Below are 24,803 nucleotides of genomic sequence, written 5' to 3'. Positions count from 1 at the left end.
TGATGATGAGGGGTTGGACAGAATTGGGGTTTAACTTCAGTTTGGTTTTGTCTATGTTCAATGTGAGACACTGGCACACAACTAAGAATAAATCAGGCCTCACTTTATACTGCAGCAGGATGCTACAACTACAAGCCATGATAATACTTTAGACCCAGAAAAATACATCCATCACCTTAGTGCAAGGGCATACATAGGATTGTAGTCAGAGCCCAGGGGATATTAAAAACATCTTGGAATAAATACCAAATCTTTGAATATTTGTAATTGTAAATATTTTGCTTCTGGGGGGTCCCTGGAACAACATATTTTGAGATGGGGGTCTGCGGCCAAATACATGTAATTTTGGGGGTCCTTGACATGAAAAGGTGTGAGAACCACTGATTTAGAAGAAGGATTTGCACAAATCTTCACAAATAAAAAAATAAAAACCAGATCTAAAAGCTCCCAGTGCGGCACTCTGTGCCGCGTTGTGAGCTTGTATATCTGCTATTTTTCAATAGCTAAAGCATAAAATAAATCAGCAAAAGAATTAGTCAGAGAGTAGAATTGCTGTAGCTGCAGATTCCTCAGAAAATAAAACAAAACATAAAGGAAACAGCCTCCGAAAAAATCCATATAACACTGCTTTCTGCAAGACAAACTTAATAACGTCTGTATTACTTCACAAGCAAGCAAAGCTTTTGAACAAGGAATTACAGAATGTGTTCATTATGAGTTCATGTCACGGGTGGAAAGTAACAAGTACTCAAGTACTGTACTTAAGTAACATATTTTGGTATTTTTACTTTACTGGTGTATTTCCAATTTTCTATACTATTACTTCTAGTGTTGCCCGATCCCGATCACGTGATCGGATCGGCCGCCGATATGGCCGTTTTTATAAGATCGGAGATCGGGGAAAAAAAAATCGGATTTTTTTTTTTTTTTTTTTTTTTTTTTTTCAAAAAAATATTTTCTGGGAGTACTGAAAGTTACAGGTAAGGTGAATGCGATATGAAATGTAAGCTTACCATAATCACAGTAATCCTTAATCATTTTCAATCATATTCAAGGGCTTTTGGAGAAATGAGACAGACAGAGCACTGCAGAGGGAAGGTGATTGTGTCAGACTCTGTGTACAGCTGGCAGCTGATGCCAATAAGTAGTAATTGGCCCCTTGCTAATGGATCAAAGGAAGGCAATTATGTCTCTCTGCACTGTCAACTAGCTTAGTGGTTCTCAACCTGTGGGTCGGGACCCCCAGGGGGGTCCTCAAATTATTTTGGGGGGGTCCCCAGATGATTAACTTAATGTGCAACATTGTTTTCTCTCTCAACAGTAAACAAATCAACATAAAGTTTAAGTGTATAGAGGGTATCTGCACATTTCGAAAGTGAAAAATTAAGGACTTTTTAATACCTCTAAAATGACAAATTAAACATTGGCCAAATTGTCAAATATTAAAGCCAGAAATTGTGAAAATAGCCGATCTACATGCTCACAACTCCTCGCGTTGCGAGGCGTTGTGAGCATGTAGATCTGCTATTTTCACAATAGAACCGTGTTATACAAAATATACTTCCTCAACTCTTCAGGGTCGGGGGTCCCCAGTTAAAATATGATTATTTTGGGGGTCACGGCCTGAAAAGGTTGAGAACCAAGTGATAGAATGAATAGAATTTTTTTTTCTTCTTAATGCCTTGCCAAAAGATCGGATCGGGAAAGATCGGGATCGAATCGGAAGCAATAATATTTGATCGGTATCGGATCGGGAGCAAAAAAAACCTGATCGGGGCATCCCTTTCTACTGCACTACATCTCAGAAGCAAATATTCTACTTTTACTCCATTACAATTATTTAGTTACTAGTTACTTTGTAGATTAAAAGTATTAATACAAAACATACAGTAACCAATTCAGCCATATGTACTTAGATTATTTGAAAATAGCCTATCTAGAAGTACAAGATCTGCTATTATGAAAAGATTTTTATACATTTTGAAAACTTGTGAAATTGGACATACTGCACAATTTTACTTTTGGTAATTTAAGGTTATTCTGATGCAAATAGCACGTATTTACACTTTTACTTGTAACAGGTATTTCTATATTTTTGCTACTTCTACTGCTACTTCTACTTAGTAAGTAAAGTAAAGAGAAACTGTACACTGGTTATCGTCCACTGACCCCCATAAGTGCACTGCACTTCTGCACTCATTGTAAACCATTTAGTGGGAATGACTTCTACTGTAATGTCCGTCTCAAATGATGTGAAACAGCTCTGTAAGCGTGACAGGTGAGCATTCTCTGCCTGCCCTGGTCAAACTATTCAAACATGAAGAAGTTCTTATTAAATTCAACAGCTGACTTCCCCCGTGCTGTTATTGTGAAAATGGTGCGGTGGAAACACTTGGCCAGTCAAATGTGCAGAACACGCGCGCCCGCGCACACACACACACACACACACACACACACACACACACACACACACACACACACACACACACACACACACACACACACACACACACACACACACACACACACACACACACTGTGCTAATGTAAAGTGAACTGCAGCCGAACCTTGCTTCACCATACAGATGATTGCCTGGTATTCATTATAAAACTGAGCCGTGTAATAAAACTAATTGGGTTCTGGTGGTGGGGTTCTGATTGATTGATTGATTGATTGAAGACTTTATTAGAAGTTTGCATAGGAAAAGGTACAGTTTCATGACGGTACAGTTCACTGGTACAAGGTCTACTAAAAGGAGATCCATGAAAAGACTAAGCTTATTTCCACAGGAAACCATTAAAGTATCTCATATAACATTGAATGACAGACAAATAGAACACCAAATGATTACCCACTAAGCAATTTGGGTGTTAAATCGCGTTCAAATGACGTCTTCGCCGTAACCGGACGTCTAGCTAGATCTGTGACGAGTTTAAATTTTAAAGTTTTTTCAACGGCTATACATCACCGTCATTTAAACGCCTTTAGCGGCCCCTAGCGGCCGCCGAAAGTAGTGAAAATGTAGTGAAAATGATGGCAGCCAGCAGGGTTTAAAATCACTATTCCTTGGTTCTGAGCGCCGTATGCTACTCGAACCACCGCAGCTGATCGTATTTGTAATGATTTCTTACACTGTTATTATTTGACACTGGGAGTCGCCGGGGTTCGAACTCCGGACCTTCTGTTAATGAAACCTGTGCGCTACCGCTAGACCACGGCACAGCTTGTTACTTGTGTGTATTCCAGCAGCTATTAATAGTTGACATATCGCCTCCCGCTGTTCGTTTGAGGTCGGTGCATTTGTTTGACAACACAAACTACTTTATATTGATGCATAGCTATAAAACGATTTTATTTAATCATTATCGTATGGTGGGGGTGGGAGACATGCAGTCTTGTGTGTTTGTGGCTGTTGGTGTCAGAATGAATTATGTAACTCAGAGAAGTAATAGTATGCTGTCATGAGCAGCGTACCACGGGATTATGCAATTATTTATTACACTTTTAGAATTTTTCAAAGGTATTGACCAGCACGTATTTTAGACGGCTATAAGATGTGCAATGGCCAGAAACTGCTCAGTGGATGCAATCAACTATTAAGGTAGAACCGGGAGATACTGTTAGCATCCGATAATGAACAACTTGATAAAAATGTATTTAAAAAAAAGATGGTCTAACACACGTTTGTCCTAAACGGTAATATATCGTTAAATGGAAGCGTTCAGATGACGGCTACAACTCAACTAGACTATATAGTGAAATTGGCTCTTAAAATTACTTTAGTCCAATATTTGAAAACCAGGTGTGGATATTAAAGCTGTTTTTTTAATCAACAAGTATGGAATAATGGATTAAATGTAATCAGCTACAATCGGTCTATAGACAGACTGACGATAGACGGTTCAAATGAGGGCTAAACCATAACCATTGGGCTAAATGACGGCTAGTGTTTACTGGGTAGTTTAGTTTCACTAGTCGTGCCACAAGTTACAATAAAAGATGGATATACCAACTGATTATTATACCAAACTAAACTAAACGATTATACCAAACTAAGGACATTTTAAACTAGGAGAATCATGTTGTAGGTGCACATTTTGGTTCCCGGGCTCCGGCGTGATAAAGTTACACACACACACACACACACACACACACACACACACACACACACACACACACACACACACACACACACACACACACACACACACACACACACACACACACACACACACACAGTGTGCTGATGTAAAGTGAACTGCAGCCTGGCTAGCTAAGTCAAACTGCCCCACCAAAGCTCAGGGGCTCCAAAAAGTAAAGCCACGGTGCAGAGAGAACAAGAACACGAAAACGAAAAGGAGCACAGAGGCAATGGCCAATTAACTGGCTGAAAAGAAGTGTAAAAAGGTAGCAGGTGAAGCAGAACATGGCAGAGGTGAGGAGCAGAATGGCAAATCAAACCTTCACTCTTTAAACACTTAAATCCTATCCTTTGTTGACCAGTGTCCCCCCATGGCTCTATACTTTCTTTTCTCTGCACATGAAAATGGCCGATCGACACCCTCACAATGCGTAGATCTGCTATTTTCAGCAAATGCTCAACAATTATGACATGGCCAGAATAGGGATAGCCTGTTCACTGTTAAGTAGATTTAAAAAGAAAACACTGCTACTTTGACCATTATGCTGGTATTATGCTTAGTGAATTGTTAGGCCTAAAGTCAGAAAGAAAATAATCAGACTGTTGAAGTGGAGAAAATTGGAAGTGCTCTCAATCACAGATATAAAAAGCTAGATACCTCGTCCGCCGCTGCAGTTCATTGGAGCGAGCCGTCAAACTTGATAGGCAGAAATGCAGAAGTGTCGAGGGCAGTCTGCCACTAAAAACACAAACAACAAAAAAACGACTGGCCAATCGCAGCCCATGTTTTCCGGGACTTCAATTCAACTGAACGTCCCCTTCTGTGACACATGCGGAAGCGTCCACGCCTGCAGCCATACAGTCTTGGAAAAGTTGCCTATCAACCAAGGAAGACGGACGCCCCAGAGCCGAAGGAGGTGTCTAACTTTTTATGTCTATGCTCTCAATGGCCCCACAGGGAGATGGCACAAAACCTGGGATCCATTCTTACATTTTGTGAATAACTTGCCTGGGCTGGCTTGAACTATAATTGTACCAGTAACTACAGTAGTCCTAGGGTCTGTAGTTTTCTTTTATTACATCACACACACACGTATTTGTGATGTTTGTCTTGTTTGTAATGTGATTGGTGTCTCTCTTTTCTTTTGTTTTAAGGTAATAAAAGGAGGAATATAACTGTCACTATCTATTTTGATAAAATATATAAATAATATATATAAATATATGACTGGACCTTTTGTTCTTTATAATCATATTGAGTAACCTATATATCAAAACAGAGCAGGGCCAGTACTGGGTGGACAGTGGTGTGCGCACATTTTGTGATACTTTGTGATAGTACTGCAACACTATAATCCCTCATGTGAATAATCATAAAGTATCCCAGGGAAGAAAAACAAAACAAAATAAGGAGCCAGCCATAATTGCAACCGTAGGTCGCAGTTAACTATGAAAACCGTCACATCTTGTCCGTATCTTGTATCTTGTCCGTGAGTAACGCCTCAATGTCTATAGCTGTTAACCTGTTGTGACATCACATCGTTGTGACATCACATTGTGACATCACTTTCCGTCACTTGTCCCTTGTATGCCCATAAATGGAGATGTGTATAGCTGACCTATGACATCACATTGTTGTGACATCACATTGTGACATCACATTCCGTCCTTGTCCCTTGTATGCCATACATGCAATATTAAGCCCATAGCTTGGAATGCCCATATATGGACATATTGTGTGAGTCTCATGTGGTCTATAACATAAGACATCTATGATGTCAGACGTCAGTCATATCCATATTTGGAAAATATTTTGTCCACATTTTGTCCAACTTAAACAACCAACCGCAACTCGAATCACACTTGCAAATGCATTCTGTCCTGTTCGAATTCCGTCCTGCACGACCTCACCCTTTAGGGCGAGGTCGCTTTTCGCCCTTACAGCTCATTCGCACTGCCTGTGATGCGAGCGATGCGAACGATGAAATCTAATTAAAATACATTTGTTTCAATGAGACCGCGGGCGAAAAAAGGCGCTATGCCGCGTCGTCGTCCACCCCACCCTTTTTTCGCTCGCAGAGTCTCTATTTGAGCGAGGTTTCGCAGTGATGTCCATAGAGGTAAATGGCCATGTCCCGCCCCCCCAAACACTTTTTATTATTATTTCTTTATTTGTTTGGCTCCGGCTACGTCGCAACACAATGGCCAACGCTCCATATGAGGACAGTTTTCCGCACGACATCGTCGTTGGAATGCTTGCTCGCGGGCAGTGCGGATGAGCTGTTAAGCGTCTTACTGGTAAATATACACATATACCGGCTACATTAACTAATGCAATGTTTTTGCCAGCCACAGTGATAGGGACTTAACAGGTGGCAGCTTTATTTCATTATTTCTGACACTCATGAGCATTTCTCCTTATTTTCCCAGCCAGTCATGCGTAAAGTGGTAATGCGAATCATTCTTTCTCACTTGTCAGATTTTCTCATTAGCTGGTGTTTAGGTTAATCTTCACTACATGTGTGACCAGCTGCTGTCATAAAGACAAGTATGTGCAGCGGATAAATGCGCGTCCATGAGCGAGTCTGCATCAATAAGTGTGCCATCATTTGCATGTACAGTATATGCATGCATGCGTGTGTGCGTGATTTCTTGCGTCTGTGTGAAAGTGCCTTTATTTATTTCTTGTGCATGATTTTCTTGTTGATGAGGTGTGAGCAAGTATGTGTGTATCTGTGCATGTCACTTGTGCATGTGTGTGTGTAGGCGAGGGAGGGTGCGGTAAGCTATAGAGACAGCTGCCCCATCACTGTCTCTCTTTGTGGTTCCCGGCAGAAAAACTCGGCACACTGTCACACTTCAGTTTCACACCACTAAACATCGCTCAGTCCAGACACTCAAATTCTTCCGGTTAATATTCTACAGTCTGACACCGCTCGGATATGTGACCAGTCAGAAACAGACAGGGTATTCTCAGCCATCCTCAGGGAACTTGAGGACTCTCTAAAAGAAAAGCTCCCCTGAGGACATATGGAGCGAGTTATCTTGTCCTCAGTGGCTCCATGGGAAATCAGAGATGAAAGGATTCCGCCTGTTATTACGCCCTCTCTTCATTTTTTTCCTGGACAACTTTTGCTCTTTCCAGAATATCTGACACAGACACACTGAACGTTTCACTAATTAATCTGATATTATAAAGGTCAGACAAGCAGACGTGGGACCAGGTGGTTATTGATTCTGGTCCTTGGGCGGGCAGGGGAAAGTGAGAGAGTAATGTTCTCTCCTCTCTCAGTGACCGGAATCAGAATCAGCATGACTTCATTGCCATGAGGCTCATGCAGGGAATGCTATATGGCAAAATCCAGAGTGCTCTGCTCAGGGGCTTCACACCAAATTCTGGGCCCTGGGTACAAGGATTCACTGCGGGCCCCCCATGAATGTTCTTCATAGGGGAGGGGTTTTAACTCATTTAGACTGGGAACGCATTCTTTTGTGCTTTAACTATTGAAAAATAGCATGATATACAAGCTCACAGCGAGCTTGTAGATCTGCTATTTTTGAAAAATCGTGAAGATTTGTGCAAGTCTTTGAATATTTCAAATCCTTCTAAGGTTTCTATATCAGTGGTGCTCGAACTTTTTAATGTGAAGGACCCCCAAAATTATATGTATTTGGCCATCTCAAAATATTTAGTTCCAGGGACCCCCAGAAGCAACATTTGAGTTACAAATGTTCGCTTAAAAAATACATATATTCAAAGATTTGCACGCCTTTTCACAACTTTTCAAAAATAGCAGATCTATTATCTGCTATTTTTCAATAGCTAAAGCATAAAATAGTTAAGGCCCCTCCACCTTGGGCCCTAGTAACTCCCCCCCTTGACAAGCCACTGCATACAGGGAATGTTTGATTTTTTGCTACACAGCAAAATCGAGTGCATGAATCTTAACACTCTCTAAAAACGGCAGATATGCTCAGGGAAAAAACATTTCCTTTTGAAAATAAACAGATAAAGAAAAATTATCTGACTCACGCTATGTACTGTTCTGTCTTGTTGTATTTCTTGGCCAGGTACTTGGCTGAGGCTTTGCTGGGGATCTTGACGAAGGACATCTCTTTGCCGAAACGTGTCAGGTTGCACGGCGTCTCACACACACAATAGTCATTGTCTCTCTCCACCAAAAAGTCTAAAAATGAATGGAGGAGAAGATGTGAACAAAAGTGGGGATAGGGGAGAAGAGAGAGAGAGAGAGAGAGAGAGAGAGAGAGAGAGAGAGAGAGAGAGAGAGAGAGAGAGAGGGACAAAGGCAGAGCGAGAGAGAAAGAGTGGAGAGTGAAAAGACACACACAGTCAAAATCAATATTTGAACCTTGAAAACATTGTTTACATTTTAAGCATTTGGCCATGAATACACTATCAAATCGAGCGCATTGTGGGATGTCTGAGAAAGCGTGGGAGGGCTTTATGAAAAGAAACCCAGAGGAGTCTCCAGAGACTCAGAAGTAAATAGGAAACAACGCAGACTGAGACAGCACAGCTCAACAGCCAGACGAACGGCTGGCTGTCAACACAGCAATGAAAAAGACTAGGGGATCGAATCCTCCATGATGCATCCGGCTTGGCCTGAGGGATAGCTGCACCCTAGTCTGCACTCTCAGAAAAGAAGTGACTGGTGACATAACATATAGGAGAGGAGACACATGGTTGTCTGCAGACATCTCCAAGACCAGCCAGTAGGGGTCAGCAGTGACAGAGACTACATGGGAAGTGGCATAAACAGTATCTTATATTTACAATGGGCTTATTGCCGCATCCCACTTCCAAGCCCAGTCACGCCCCCTTTACATCCACTCCAACTCATAGGTAGTCGTCTAGGACGTAAGGAATACAGCCCCTAACCCTATGCCGTCCGCTCATTCGCTAAGCACGAGAGACAGGAGGCAACAGGGGAGGGGGGGCGGGCAAGCGAGAGAGAGTGAAATTTGACACCACTGTGTTTGCACGTGCAGCTGCTACTGCTGCCTCCACAAGTGAGTGCAGAGCACGGCAGCAGAGTCCCCGCTACAAGACAAGCATCAATGATCAAATATAGAGCAGTCCTGCCTGAGCGCCCGGAGGGCGCGAAGTCCTAGGAATGGAGCGGCGGCACAGCCGCCGCGACAGTTCTAGTATGATTACATTGGGGGAAAGTTTTAAATGAAAAAGATGAAGAAAACAAAGCAATGTCGAAGAGTTAAAAACAGCCTGGAAGTGTTGGACAGAGGACAATTAGGGGTACAAGAAACAGTGGAGCAGATGGGGGATGATCTTAAAGCTGAATATTGCTCACAACGCATTGCATCGTGACCCATTGTGAGCTTGTAGCTTGGAGTATTGTGGTTGTGTACTTACCCAGAGCAGGGTCTGCGCATTCCTTGTATTGCTCCGGGGTGCAGTATGGGGCATCTCCTGCAGACAAGAACAAAACACAATGTTCTCAACCTCAACTGAGGAGGGGGTTCCAAATGAAGGGGGTCGAAGGGTGGTATGGAGTGAGTGAGTGAGTGTGTGTGTGTGTGTGTGTGTGTGTGTGTGTGTGTGTGTGTGTGTGTGTGTGTGTGTGTGTGTGTGTGTGTGTGTGTGTGCTTGTAATTAATTTGTAAGCCTGTAATTAATTTTGTGTCAGCCTGTTATTACCCTTCTTATCGTGAATGGACTTTCTGCACACATTTGATCTCATCTCTCCTAATTGATTTCATTAACTTTTGTACTGTATCTGCTTCTCTCTCGGTCTATTTTGCACTCATCGTCCCCATCGCCCTCTCCATCTCTCGCTCTCTCTCTCTCTGTCTCTCTCCCCTCTGTCTTTTCCCATGAGCACTCACTCCAGGGGCGTCACAAGGGGGGGAAAAGTGGGACTGAGTTACCAGGGCCCAAGGTGGAGGGGCCTTAATTATTTTATACTTTAGCTATTGAAAAATAGCAGAAATACAAGCTCACAGCATGGCACAGAGTGCCGCACTGCACGCTTGTAGATCTGCTATTTTTGAAAAGTCTTGAAAATGTGTGAAAATCTTTGAATATATGTATTTTTTAAGCGAACATTTGTAACTCAAATCTCGCTTCTGGGGGGGGGGGGGGGGGGGGGGGGTCCCTGGAACTAAATATTTTGAGATGGGGTCCGCGGCCAAATACATATCATTTTGGGGGTACTTGACAATAGTTAAAGCACAAAATAACGCAGTGAATCCTTGTACCCAGGGCCCAGAATTTGGTGCGACACCCCTGCACTCCCTGGAAACTATTCCTCTGGCTCTATCAGGACAACACAGGCAGGAGGCATGTCCGCGATGGAGAGCAAATTATCTCCCAGGTGTTATTATTCATTGTGTTTTGACTCGTGCTCTTTGAAAATCGCCCCTAATGATGCGAGGCTAGGGGAGATGAATAGGAACCGAATGCAATCTGAGGGGGAGGGGGTGTCTATCAGGGGATGCCACATTAATCAAGCTGCACAATCACAATAATAGACTGGCCTAATCCCTACCATCGCACACAGACAGGCTGTCAGTCCGTCTGACCAAGAGACGGGCACAGAATGCAAGTTCGTCGGGGAACAAGACAACCCGCGGCATAACAATTATTGTCTAGATGGGAGGGGGTTACGGAGGGCAATCAAACGTTTCCTGTCTGCCAATTGCATGTCAGAGTCCCAATTGGAGATGCTGTGGTCTGATAAGATGATACAGGAGATGGAATGCAAAAGCCGTCTGTAATCACTGCGCGAACACAGAGTGAGAATGCTTGAGTTTTCTGATCCACTGGAGCATGACTATCTCAGATCTTATGCACAGCACTCATGTACTTGCAGCCATTGTCAAAAATGGAACAGATTCCCATGGGCTTATAGCAGCAATAGTTACTTTAGCGCTCCATGGGGGATGCCTGCGTCTTGTATCAGCAAACATGGCAAGCCGATGCCTACCGTATTGTATCAGCAAACATGGCAAGCCAAGGCCTGTGTCTGTCCAACAGGGAGAATGAAGGGGGAGTGGCTGCCTGTGGCTTCTACCAAGAGACAGTGTGTCTGCAATCAAAAAAATCTATAAACCTCATCAGTGAAATTGCATTGCTAGGGTACAGCTTGTGTCCAAGTTTGGGGACCAATTCCAGGGGGTAATTGGGACGGCGGTGCCTCAAGACGTAGAGTGGCCGAGTGGCCGTCTGTCTGTCCGTCTGTCCGTCTCTCGATTTCCGGCTCCTCCTGGCACTGCGTCACAGTGTCCTTAAGCAACACTCTGAACCCCTAACTGCATGTACACCTGCGTGTGTGTGTGTGTGTGTGTGTGTGTGTGTGTGTGTGTGTGTGTGTGTGTGTGTGTGTGTGTGTGTGTGTGTGTGTGTGTGTGTGTGTGTGTGTGTGTGAATCAATGGATGGATGAGTGGAACACACACTTGGTGAAGGTGCTATAGAAATGCAACAGGAAAAGGTCTATAGCAGGGGTCTTCAACGTTTTCAGGCCAAGGACCCCTTAGTTGAGAGAGAGATGAAGCAGGGACCCCCCACAACCTTTTCATAGATTCCATATAGTTTCATTGTTTGACAGCACAATCATCAGTGTATTTTGGATTCATGTCAATTTGTGTTTTCAGATATTTAACCACTTGAGCAGTCATTACCTAATAAACTTGACCTTTCACTCTGTACTTAGTCTGCTCTTTTTTCCCCTCTACTCCAAACCTCTTTGCCGAAAATAGCCGATCTACTGTACAAGCTCACAATGCCTCGCAGCGCAAGGCGTTGTGAGCTTGTAGATCTGCTATTTTTGGCTAAAGTTCTCAGAATATGGACACTAGGGTTCAAGGGTTAATATAAAAAAAGGAGAAAAAAACTTTCTACCACTCAAAGACTTTCCCGGACCCCCTGTTGAAGACCTCTACCCTAAAATGTATAGTTTGGCTCCTACCAGGCATGTGGACCATTCTGCAGTTGCAGTTCTCCACCAAGTAGCGCGTCTCACAGTCGATGCGGCAGGCTGTGAGACTGTAGCTGCTGAAGAAGTCAGAGTCCATGGGCGTGGACTTGCAGTCGCCCCATGGCGGTGGAAGGTAGGTCAACTGAGAGACAGACAGACAGAAGCACACGGTAAGCAAAACAACAGTGCAGCAGCATTCAGTAAAACATTTATCTCCCAACGGTAACCGGTACAGTGGGCCCCCTCGAGACCTGTGGGCACCTTTTCTTTTACATTCAACACCTAATATTTCTAAAATGGTTACAAATTGATTACGTTATTTTGTCCAATCTGTATGGTAGAGTATGTTAATATAACTTGGGGTAATTGTATTTGCTCTTATTCTTCTATTGAGCCATTTAAAGACTAAAGCCATGTTTCCATAAACATATGTGTCCCAATTTGGCTGGGAGCCAGTCATTGGATTTTTATTCATTTTCATTTTTTCATTTCATTTGAAAGCTGGGGATCATAGCTACAAAATGATATATTGGTTGTGGAGATTGACCCAACAGTTTTGAAGATATGGCTTATAGAATGATGCCATGCTGAAATACTACTTTTGAGATATTCAAGTTCTAAATAAATTTCTAACCTGCAAATGACCTGACGATCTCTCACATTAATTAAAAAAAGTCTTATTTACATGCAGAGTTAAGCTCTGGCGTTTAAGTGAAATGTAGCCTGAAATTTATGAAATGCTTTAGTGGCTTTATCACATGTTAGTGAGAAAGAAAAAAAAAGGTATTTTCAGTCCCTGTCTAAAGCTGTACTTTCCGAGATGACTGGCTCTCAGTGAGATTGGGACACATATTCGAATTAGGGAAGCGAAATATCAGAAATGCGTATAAAGTCAAAGCGAATTAATTTTAGCCTGTTTCCATTAAACTGATGAAATGCGATTCTTGGGAAATCCTGCCTGTGTCTGTCTGACCAACGTGCTGTAAATACTTCCCGCGGGCTTGCAGTGCACAGAGCTGGGATGGGGCTGATTTTTTTCAGACCGAGGCGAGAGACGTGCAGATGCGAGCTGCTGTGAGCTTGTAGATCGGGCACTTTTGGCACGTGCAACACGGTGTGATGACGAAGGGTCACTCCGTGTGTACAGTAACAACCGGTTTGTTTTGTGGGCTAACGCTATTAATGGAAGTTAATTAAGCGGCGGGGGAAAGTATTAAAGGAGGACGATATGGACCCCGAACGTCATAATCTATTCGCATTTATTGTGTGACCAGTTTCCATTCACAATGGTGCATTTAGTTTATTCGATAAAGCCTCAAAATCCACCTCCTCCAAGCGGATAATTTTTTTTTGCAGATAATGAAAGTTTATTCGCATTTTAAAGTGTTTCCATAAAAAGATTTTTGCGAATAAGCCTTAAATGCGCATTAAGATGCTTTATGGAAACGCCACTTATGAGCTATATTTTCATCCATGCCTTACACCTTATCCCTTTGCCTTTTTTCACTATTTTGAAAAACATACAAATAATAATAATCAAATAGCCATCTACATGGACACGTTGTGAGCTTGTAGATCAGTTATTTAAAATACTAGAAGCTCGGCCGCCCTTCGGGCGGCCGAGCGTCTAGTCGGCACCCTGGCCAACTCGGGAACAATGTAAATAGGGGATGAATGCCCCGCCCTTTAATGCAAACCCCATTATACCTGTTGTCATAGGATCTGTTTTGACCATCTGTTTGCGTGTGTCCATTTATGCCCATGGCTTGTGAGATGCGTCGGTTATCTCCATATATAGAGATTCAACACGTGCAAAGTACAGGAGTGATGTCAGAATGAGTCAGCAGAAGTGATGTCAGAATGCCCATATGCCCATATATGGAGATCTCTGTATCTGTGTCCCCTTTATGCCCATATACGGAGATTGCGTCCATTTTATGTCACAATGAGTCAGCGCTTGCGCCGATACATCCATTTATGCCCATATATGGAGATGTGCGGCCGAGCGTCTAGTCGGCGCCCTAGCCAACTCGGGAACAATGTAAATATGCCCATATATGGAGATCTCTGTAGGACCCGTTATGCCCATATATGGAGATGCGCGGCCGAGTGTCTAGTCGGCGCCCTAGCCAACTCGGGAACAATGTAAATATGCCCATATATGGAGATCTCTGTAGGACCCGTTTTGACCATCTGTTTGCCTGTTTGTCTTTGAGTCAGCAGAAGTGATGTCAGAATGCCCATATGCCCATATATGGAGATCTCTGTATCTGTGTCCCCTTTATGCCCATATACGGAGATTGCGTCCATTGTATGTCACAATGAGTCAGCGCTTGCGCCGATACGTCCATTTATGCCCATATATGGAGATGGGCGGCCGAGCGTCTAGTCGGCGCCCTGGCCAACTCGGGAACAATGTAAATATGCCTGTGTTGTCATAGGAGTGTGGGGTCATGTGGTGTACGTGATGTCAGAGCCTTTTATGAAGTGATGTCACAATGACATGATTTCCTCCGGAACAGCCTGATGTCAACAATCAGCTCCGCATAAGGAGATTCGGGTCGGGTCGAGGCCCGGCACTGCACTCCGCGCCACGGCGGAGAACGTGCGTGCCGAATCTGAAGCCGGTGGGACGAACGGTTCTCGAGATACGTGGATTACAGACACACACGCAGACACGCAGAGACTTCTCGCATTTATAGATAGATTTAAAAATGTTTTTCAAAATAGTAAAAAATGGCAAAAGAGTTAAAGTACTTGGTTAGACATGACCTTTGATACAATCCTGTTTCTGGTTTGACACTGAAGAAGGTCAAAATTAACATGAGGTGCCCGCAATGTTTAGGTGCCCATTCGACCTGCATCCCTCCCATTCCAATAACAACACTCCAAACGCATCCACCTTATTTACCTTACCTGTAACCTAGCAACGGCCACTGCCAGCTGTAGTTTTTTGGTTGGACACTGAGAATACTCAATTCTGAATACTCTGATTGGCTGGCGGGTGTGCAATATTATCGGATAACCACATACATTTGATCTAGAGAACTTGCTTTAAAAAATACTCATATAATATAATAATTAAATGGACATTGAATTAAAAGATTTTCCAAAATCTTCCAAAAAGTGAAAAAGCACAGTACTCGTGGAACTGCTGAAATTGCTTACTGTATGCTATTATTGCGACCGTAAGGTCGCAGTTTAGTATCAAAACCTCCACCGGCCGTCCGTCCGTCGGTCGGTCGGTCGGTCGGTCACACGTCACACCTTTGCCCTGCTCATATCTCCGCATCAGTATGACATCACACTGCTGACATCAGTATGACATCACCGATGACATCACAGAGTCCACAGCTGATGATGTGGCGTGATGTCATACAATACACAAACAAGCCCTATATAAAGGGGCAATTCTCACCAGGGAAGAGAGCATTCCCCACTAGCTGAGTATCTTAAGATGGTTGGATGTGATGATAAGCTATAAGCTTAGTTGATCCTGGCGATAAGGTCTGAGTCGAGGAATGCTCTCTTCCCTGGTGAGAATTGCCCCTTTATATAGGGCTTGTTTGTGTATTGTATGACATCACGCCACATCATCAGCTGTGGACTCTGTGATGTCATCGTATCTCCATATATGGCCATCTCCGTATATGGAGATATAAGTCGTCCATGCCCAAGTATGGGCTGGTGAGGTCAGACTTTGTGTGATGCGTAGGTTATCTCCATATATGGAGATTCAACATTCCAGGCAATGCTCTCTTCCCTGGTGAGAATTGCCCCTTTATATAGGGCTTGTTTGTGTATTGTATGACATCACGCCACATCATCAGCTGTGGACTCTGTGATGTCATCGTATCTCCATATATGGCCATCTCCGTATATGGAGATATAAGTCGTCCATGCCCAAGTATGGGCTGGTGAGCTCAGACTTTGTGTGATGCGTAGGTTATCTCCATATATGGAGATTCAACATTCCAGGTGTAACTATGGCTGCCCGTATGACGTGAGAGGTGGAGGTTGTGATATTTGTGGAGATAAGCGACCAACGGTCGCTTATCTCCCGATTAGGGAGTCTTACTGGTAATAATAATATAAATGTCCTAGAAATTAGAGAAAGAAGTAAAAAGCACAACATTTGTACAACATATTCAAGTAAAGTACATGATACTCAAATAAAATGTACTTAGTTTTAATTACCATTAATTGCGACCGTCAGGGAGCAGTTTACTATGAAAACCTCCACCGGCCGTCCGTCGGTCGGTCACACGTCACACGTCACACCTTTGCCCTGCTCATATCTCCGCATCAGTATATAGGGCTTGTTTGTTTATTGTATGACATCACGCCACATCATCAGCTGTGGACTCTGTGATGTCATCGTATCGCATCAGTATATAGGGCTTGTTTGTTTATTGTATGACATCACGCCACATCATCAGCTGTGGACTCTGTGATGTCATCGTATCTCCATATATGGCCATCTCCGTATATGGAGATATAAGTCGTCCATGCCCAAGTATGGGCTGGTGAGGTCAGACTTTGTGTGATGCGTAGGTTATCTCCATATATGGAGATTCAACATTCCAGGCAATGCTCTCTTTCCTGGTGAGAATTGCCCCTTTATATAGGGCTTGTTTGTGTATTGTATGACATCACGCCACATCATCAGCTGTGGACTCTGTGATGTCATCGTATCTCCATATATGGCCATCTCCGTATATGGAGATATAAGTCGTCCATGCCCAAGTATGGGCTGGTGAGGTCAGACTTTGTGTGATGCGTAGGTTATCTCCATATATGGAGATTCAACATTCCAGGTGTAACTATGGCTACCCGTATGACGTGAGAGGTGGAGGTTGTGATATTTGTGGAGATAAGCGACCAACGGTCGCTTATCTCCCGATTAGGGAGTCTTACTGGTTTAATTACCATTCATACATTTACTTAAACGACCAGGTCACCTCTGGGACAACCAGATCTTATTTTATTGTTGTGTGGGACACGATCAACACAATCCTGAATTATTTGTTGTGTTCAATCTGTGTTTTTAGATATGTTAGTATTTCAGCATGCTACAACTGGTCATATGATGCATTTTGCATCATATGACCAGTTGTAGCATGCTGAAATCGGCTGAAATACTAAAATATCTCAAAACACAGATTGAACACAAAAAATAACTCAGGATTGTGTTGATCGTGTCCCAAACAACAATAAAATAAGATCTGGTTGTCCCAGAGGTGACCTGGTCCTTTAAGTTAATGTAGGCCTACTTTGTTACAGTCCACCACCGTGTGCCACTGTCTCATATAGTGTATCACAGTTAGTTCCAACCTTGCAACCATGTACGTGGCTGAGCAGCATTCTAATGAGTGTATATGATATATATCAAATATAATATCTCTCCTGATATAGCACTCTGAACGCATCAATCTGGTGTTACTTATTTACCTCACGTGTAAGCTAGCAATGGCTGCCAACTGCTGTTAGTACCAAAGTAGTTTTCATTTGCTTTCCCTTCAAGTCATAAATATCAGTAATGAAACTGTGGTATATTGGAACTGATGTGCAGCTGATCTACGGCACACACCAGCGCACCAGTGACAATAATATCTCATGGCATCACCTCCAGTGTATTATTGCCTAACCGTATGTCTTGCAGCAACGGTTTCTAAGACAATTTCCTTAACACAGTGCATTAGGTTATCCTGGCTATATTGACTCGATCTACAACAACTGTACTCGGTGTGTGATGATATCTGTGATACATTCGGACCACTCCTACTGGCACCATGTAAGAATAAATCCTGTTATGGGTTTCTCTCCTGTGCCTCAGCCCGTCAGTCCCCTTCACTGCCTATACTGTCAAAATAATTCACAGAAAAACATCAAGGGGGATAGATTGCACTCTCTTCTGTTGGGAAATACAGCTTTGCTATGAGAATGGCTGCAACCTAAACCTCGAACTGCAGGAAACATTTTCTTTCTTTTGCCTCTGCCTATCAACAAGACCCTAAGGCAGACTGCATTTCCTCTAATCCTTTAAGCACTGGGTGAGGAAACAAATTAAAAACAAAACAAAGCACACCGAAGACAGTGTAGCGTGTGCAACGGTGCGTATACTTTCAAAGACACAATAACAAACATTTTTAAACACGCGTATTAAACGGAGCATTATTTATTACCCATCAAGCATGTGAATGAGGTGCAAAAGAGATGATGCACTAAATCAAGCAAGCCTTGCGGTGCTGTTTCATCAACTCAAAACCAGCGCGTCACGGAGTACTCAAACTAATTGAACGCCACCATGGTAATTGAGAGACCTCGATCGCTCAACATTCAAAAATGTCTGCTGTGGCATAGCGTAGAGAGCAGCCACTAGCCTCTCTGTCCATTAAAAGGCTTTGGTTGCTACACTAATAGCCGTGTAAGTTTACAAGCATACACACACACTTACGGTATATGCATGCATGTGCACGCACACACACACACACACAGGCACGCACGCACGCACGCACGCACGCAAGCGTTCCAGGGTTCCAGTGAGGGTTTCTCGTGGCGTCTTGCTGTGTCACCCTTTCTTGCTTTTTTTTATTCTTGATTTATTTGCACTGACTATGGACACTTATTGTTTGATGTATATTCTTCTTTTTATTGTGCCTTGCTTTTTTTTTACTGTACACAACAGTACTTTTTTCTTTTTCTTACTTCTTTGTAACTTGTAACCTTATACTGCTGTGCTGCCTCTGGGCAACTGATTCTACCCCTTAGGATAATAGAGGTATCTACTGTATCTATCCACACACACACACACACACACACACACACACACACACACACACACACACACACACACACACACACACACACACACACACACACACACACACACACACACACACACACACACACACACACACACGCACACACACACTGTGTCCTCTCCAATGTCATCGGAGGACTAGTATTATTTGTCTCTTTTGTTTCTACTACAGGACACCTCAGAAAGTCATGGCGAATATAAAACCCAACAGAGTCGGACACACAATGTGATGAGCTCCATTAAGTGCATTTCTTATTTATCCAAATCATCATCTGCAACACACTCTGAAGAGCCATGAGTAATGGCTCTCTGATGCTTGGTTGCCTCACATTTAAAGGTCCCGGCATCTTCTCAGCTTCTATTCAGCCATCCTAAACCATGTACCATCAATAGATTATTAACGTTATTTTTTGGAGCTGTGTGAAGCACAGGCTCCCTATACGTGGCCGTGTGGGTCTGTCTGTCTGTCTGTGTGTCTGTCTGTGTGTCTGTATGTAGCCTGAACTTCCTAAACTTCGGCACGCTACTAGTCCCACAGTTTTGCCACCACACACTCGCGCCATATGTCAAATCGACCGGCTTACTCGGGAATCGTGGGCTAGTAACTTGCTAAGAGAAAGGTTCAATAGTTTAATTGATATTAATTTATTAGTGAATTAATTTTCCCCATTGACTTATAATGGGAATCGCAAAAACTCACATTCAATTATTTGTCTCTCGCAAACCATAGGGGCTAGAGTTTCAAGACTTGGAGAGGAGGTTCATAATGATTTCAAGGATTAAATAAAAAATAATTGTGTCATTTGGCCGCATGGTGGCGCCATAACACCCCACTTTACGTTTTGGCCTGTAACTCTTGAACCGTAGGTCGGAAAATTAAAAATACTTTTTCCCTGGATTCCTTGGGTCATGACGCATCTCCCCATATAGGCCACGCCCATTTGCGCCATGATAGATTTTCCGCCATCTTGAATTTTCTCCAAAACACACTTTTTGCTCCTTTTCCTACATATTTTCTTCAAATGTCACAAAAATCGGTACACATGATCCACACACACACACACACACACACACACACACACACACACACACACACACACACACACACACACACACACAGCTCCACTTCACACGGGTGTGATTTTTTCCTTTACCGAAGCAAGCTCTTGCTCTTGTTGTGCAGACCAAAGTATACCAGTAAGACGCCTAAGGGCGACAATCGAGCTCGCCCTAAAGGGCGAGGTCGCGCCATGTCTTGGCCATCAGCCAGTGATGTATATCGGACCAGTTACCTATATATGGAGACCCCTGGTACCCATATATGGAGATCCATGTACTGTATATGGAGATATTGCTGTGAGACCCCAAACATGCTTACTCAGTTATTCGTTATGTGAAAGTCCTATGACATCTATGACATCTGACATCCCTTTTATGCCCATATATGGAGATCCCTGTCTCTGGGATACAATCCCCTTTATGCCCATATATGGAGATCCCTAACAGAATCCCTTTTATGCCCATACATGGAGATCCCTGCTCTGAGCATCTGAAATCACTGTGATGTCATCTGTTTATGCCCATATATGGAGATCCCTGCTCTGAGTATCTGACATCCCTGTGATGTCACCTGTGATGTCACAGAGATGTGTCAGGGGAACAACACTCTGTGTCCACAGTGTGACGGTTCTGATAGTAAACTGCGACCTACGGTCACAATCAACCCGATGTGTCTGACTCTGCTTTCAAATTCTCCTGGCTGAAATTCTGAAGAAGAAGAAGAAGAAGAAAAAGAAGAGGAAGAAAAAAAGAAACCATTCCATGTCAGTTTTTGACCTAAATTCTCTGTTCCTTAATTATACGGAAAAAGCGAGTGAGGGTAGCAAAAAAAGAAAAAGAAAAAAGCCCTGGAATCAGCAAGAGAGAACGAGAGGGAGATAAAAAGAGACAGAGAGAGATAGGGGAAGTGGAAATGGAATGAGAAAGGGGCAACATTTTAACGCTATTTTTGTTTTCCATGATAAGCGGGAGAGGAAATTGTGAATTCTTTTGTATGGCTGAGCCTGAGTGACAAGCAGCTTGGCTACAAAAAAAACCCAGTAGTGGTATACAGCACAGCACAGCACAGCACAGCACAGGGCAGGGCAGCTGTAGCAGGGAGCTGAAGGAACGAAGAGTAAACTGCATTAGATTAATGAACACTGGGACTGGGTCTGGAACTGCCAGAGACACCACATAGAAAGAGGTGTAGAGAGAGAGAGAGAGAGAGAGAGAGAGAGAGAGGGAGGGAGAGAGAGAGAAAGAAAGAGAGAAAGCAATAGAGAGGAGATGGACGGGGGAGAGAGTGAGTAGTATTCCTGCAGAAGCGACGTCGGCAGCATGCATAATCTCACTGCGGCCCGCTGACACAGGGACACACTCACTAACAAGGGTGAACGTGTCGTGACTGTGATCCCTTTTTCCAAACTCCTAGCCGTTGCCTTCCTCTGGCCATTATGCATGTTTATGTGTCGTGCTGGGGGGCTCGGAAGTCCGAACGCGCGATTGCCACTTGCGCTGTATATGCCTGCCCTCCCACCTGTGGGATTATTATACACGATTGAACCAAAGAGCACACATGGATACCTCATTTCAACAAGGGCAGCCTACCATATACTGATTTGCAAAGGGCACGTTTCATGCTTCATGCGGTGGCTCAGTGTGGCATGTAGAGATCACAGGAAATCCCAGTCTGACTGAGGCATCCGAGGTGAAAGCAGACAGAAGTTTAAAAACACTTGTTAGAACACCAGTTGCAGGGAGCTTGGTTGTACACTCTGGGCTGCACAGAGGGGAGCATTTTCCAATTAAAAAATCCCAATAACTGTGTGCGGTGTAGACAGACAAAGGAAGCAAAAAAGAAACCGAAAAAGTAACTGTTCTGTTACAGAATCCCTTCTTTTACAGAAACTGTTCTGTTAGGGATCTCCAAATATGGGCATAAAGGGATTGTATCGTATCCCAGAGACAGGGATCTCCATATATGGGCATAAAGGGATTTATGTATGATGTCAGATGTCATAGACGTCATAGGACTTTCACATAACGAATAACTAGTAAGCATGTTTGGGCTCTCACAGCAATATCTCCATATACAGTAAATGGATCTCCATATATGGGTACCAGAGGACTCCATACAATATATGGGTAAGTCAGAATGCTAGTGAACCAAATGTACAGTATTTTGAGTTTAGCATGTCACACCAATGACTGAAAAAACATGGTAACAAGGCTAACATTCACCAAAACAATATTTTTTGAAAACCGAGAGAAACCAAATCTACTATTCTATTCTATTAACATTTGTATAAAACATGAGGTATTTTAAAAAATGCTATTTGATGAAAATACATGGAATTATTCCATCATTGAAAATGCCACATTGATACTCTTGGTAATTTGAATACAGGTACATGGCACTGTAGTTGTCACATTCTTCTGGGTTTGCCTCCTTTTGACAGATTGATAGATTAGTCTACACTACAGTATAGCGATATAATGTCCTATATTGTATACAAACAACTAGCAGGGTATACATTCACCACATTGCAAACAGTCGACCACCCTAGCAAAGCCTGAAAACAGATTTACATACAGAAATCAATAGAGCTGACAGTTTCACTCTGACTATCTGCTATCTGTATAGATTTACATACACATACGCACAAGCGCACACACACACACACACACACACACACACACACACACACACACACACACACACACACACACACACACACACACACACACACACACACACACACACACACACACACACACACACGTTTGCAATGTGAGGACATCAACTTATGCACATTATAAATTCCATTTTTGCTTCTTATTTTTTGGGGCATGAAAGTTTTTACCCTGAACCCAAACCACAACCTGAATCTTTTCTTAATTGCAAGCCTAACTCCCCTACAGTTTACAGTTTACAGTTTAGGCCAGGGGTCTTCAACAGGGGGTCCGGGACCCCTAGGGGGTCCTCAGAGTTACTATAGGGGGTCCTCCAAATCTTTGAGTGTTATATATATATTTGTTATATTAACCACTTGAACCCTAGCGTCCATATTCTGAGAACTTTAGACAAAAATAGCAGTACTACAAGCTCACAACGCCTCGCGCTGCGAGGCGTTGTGAGCTTGTAGATCGGCTATTTTTGGCAAAGAGGTTTGGTGTAGAGGGGAAAAAGAGCAGACTAAATATAGAGTGAAGGGTCAAGTTTATTAAGTATTGACGGCTCAAGTGGTTAAATATCTGAAAACACAAGTTGACATGAATCCAAAATACACTGATGATTGTCCCGTCAAACAATGAAACTATATGGTATCTATGGGTTGTGGGGGTCCCTGGCTCATCTCTCTCTTGACTAAGGGGTCCTTGGCCTGAAAACGTTGAAGACCCCTGGTTTAGGCATTTAGCAGACGCCTTTAATCCAAAGCGATTTACAATAAGCAGGTAATACATCCCTATAATAAGCAAGATAATCCCCTAATCCCAAAACAACCATGCATTTATCTGGTGAGGCACTGGAAAATTTTCCTCACAATGTCTGTTTCTTAAATCTATACATGTGGTTGTGGGAACATTATAGGGCTTCACAAGTACGGCAATACAACACACACATACACACACACACACACACACACACACACACACACACACACACACACACACACACACACACACACACACACACACACACACACACACACACACACACACACAGGGACATGCAGAGAATGTTAGAAAGGCAAGGGCTGACATTTCTAAAAGGGTCTTTTGGTGAAAATATCGAAAATAGCAGACCTCCAATCTCACAACGCGTCGCACACTGCGATGCGTTGTGAGATTGGAGGTCGGCTATTTTCGATACTTGATTTCTACACAGAGGGAAATTCTTTCAACATAAGATGCTGCATTCAAGTTCAGGAGAATTTGGAAAAGGCAATTCTCTTGAATGCTGCCTTCAGGTATGGCAATGGAAAGAGGGCATTTGCATTTATTTCACCATGGTAAAAACCGCATTCATGGTCTGGAAAGGGCACTTTTTTTTTTTTTTTTACAGATGGATTACAGGTGGCTCAAGCCACCTTTGATTTCTATGTGTGCACATGCCTGCACACACACACACACACACACACACACACACACACACACACACACACACACACACACACACACACACACACACACACACACACACACACACACACACACACACACACACACACACACACACACACTCAGTCTCGCCCTACAACGTGACGTGATGTGAATCTGTTCTGGGATGTCATTCATCATGTCAACCCATCTGAAGACGTACCCGTTGCTCCTGACAGGAGACGAAGGTCTGGAACCCCGGAGCCACTCCGAAACCCAGCTGATCGATGAAGGGAGGCTCGTCCTGGGTGTGAATCTGGACCTTTATCCCTGCCTCGAACGACGTCTCGTCTGTCAACGGGAGAAAGGGTGAGGGAAAAGAAGGGGGTGGAAAAAAAGTGTACAACTGGGGAAATCAGTTTTTTTTAAGAGAGCGAATCCCCCCCTCTGTCTGCCTGTTTGCTTGTGTGTAAAGGTTTGTAGAGGCAGCTATACACACACACACAATCGCGCACACACTTTCCTCAATATTTAAACACATACTGTTCCTGGCAACATTTGCCAGGAAGGCTAAAATCAATGTAATTTAGATAGCATAGCATAGACAGATCAGATGCCAGGTTCATTTGTAGTCATAGTTTCATTGTAACCATTACAGATTTTGTTTATATACTGATTATATGATGATCCTACATTTCTATGCATTTGATGTAGCCTATTACTTTGTGTTTGCCTTGCTT

At 43.2% G+C, this 24,803-nt stretch overlaps 1 protein-coding gene across 3 annotated transcripts in view; it reads right to left on the bottom strand.

Moving 5' to 3' along the window:
• asic1b (acid-sensing (proton-gated) ion channel 1b) overlaps positions 1–24,803 on the bottom strand; it is a gene marked incomplete at both ends in the record, with an annotated part of 285,419 nt that overhangs the window by 5,545 nt on the left and 255,071 nt on the right. For all 3 annotated transcript variants that reach the window (XM_080728593.1, XM_080728591.1, XM_080728592.1), the window contains 4 exons: positions 8,176–8,329; positions 9,535–9,591; positions 12,090–12,240; positions 24,287–24,414. In XM_080728593.1, the coding sequence (XP_080584719.1) occupies positions 8,176–8,329; positions 9,535–9,591; positions 12,090–12,240; positions 24,287–24,414 (490 nt within the window). The remainder of the gene's footprint in view (positions 1–8,175; positions 8,330–9,534; positions 9,592–12,089; positions 12,241–24,286; positions 24,415–24,803) is intronic.

This window comes from Nannobrachium achirus (assembly GCF_963921795.1).
Source record: "Nannobrachium achirus genome assembly, chromosome: 6".
NCBI classification, from domain to species: domain Eukaryota; kingdom Metazoa; phylum Chordata; class Actinopteri; order Myctophiformes; family Myctophidae; genus Nannobrachium; species Nannobrachium achirus.
This window is presented reverse-complemented; position numbering and strand designations above follow the sequence as displayed.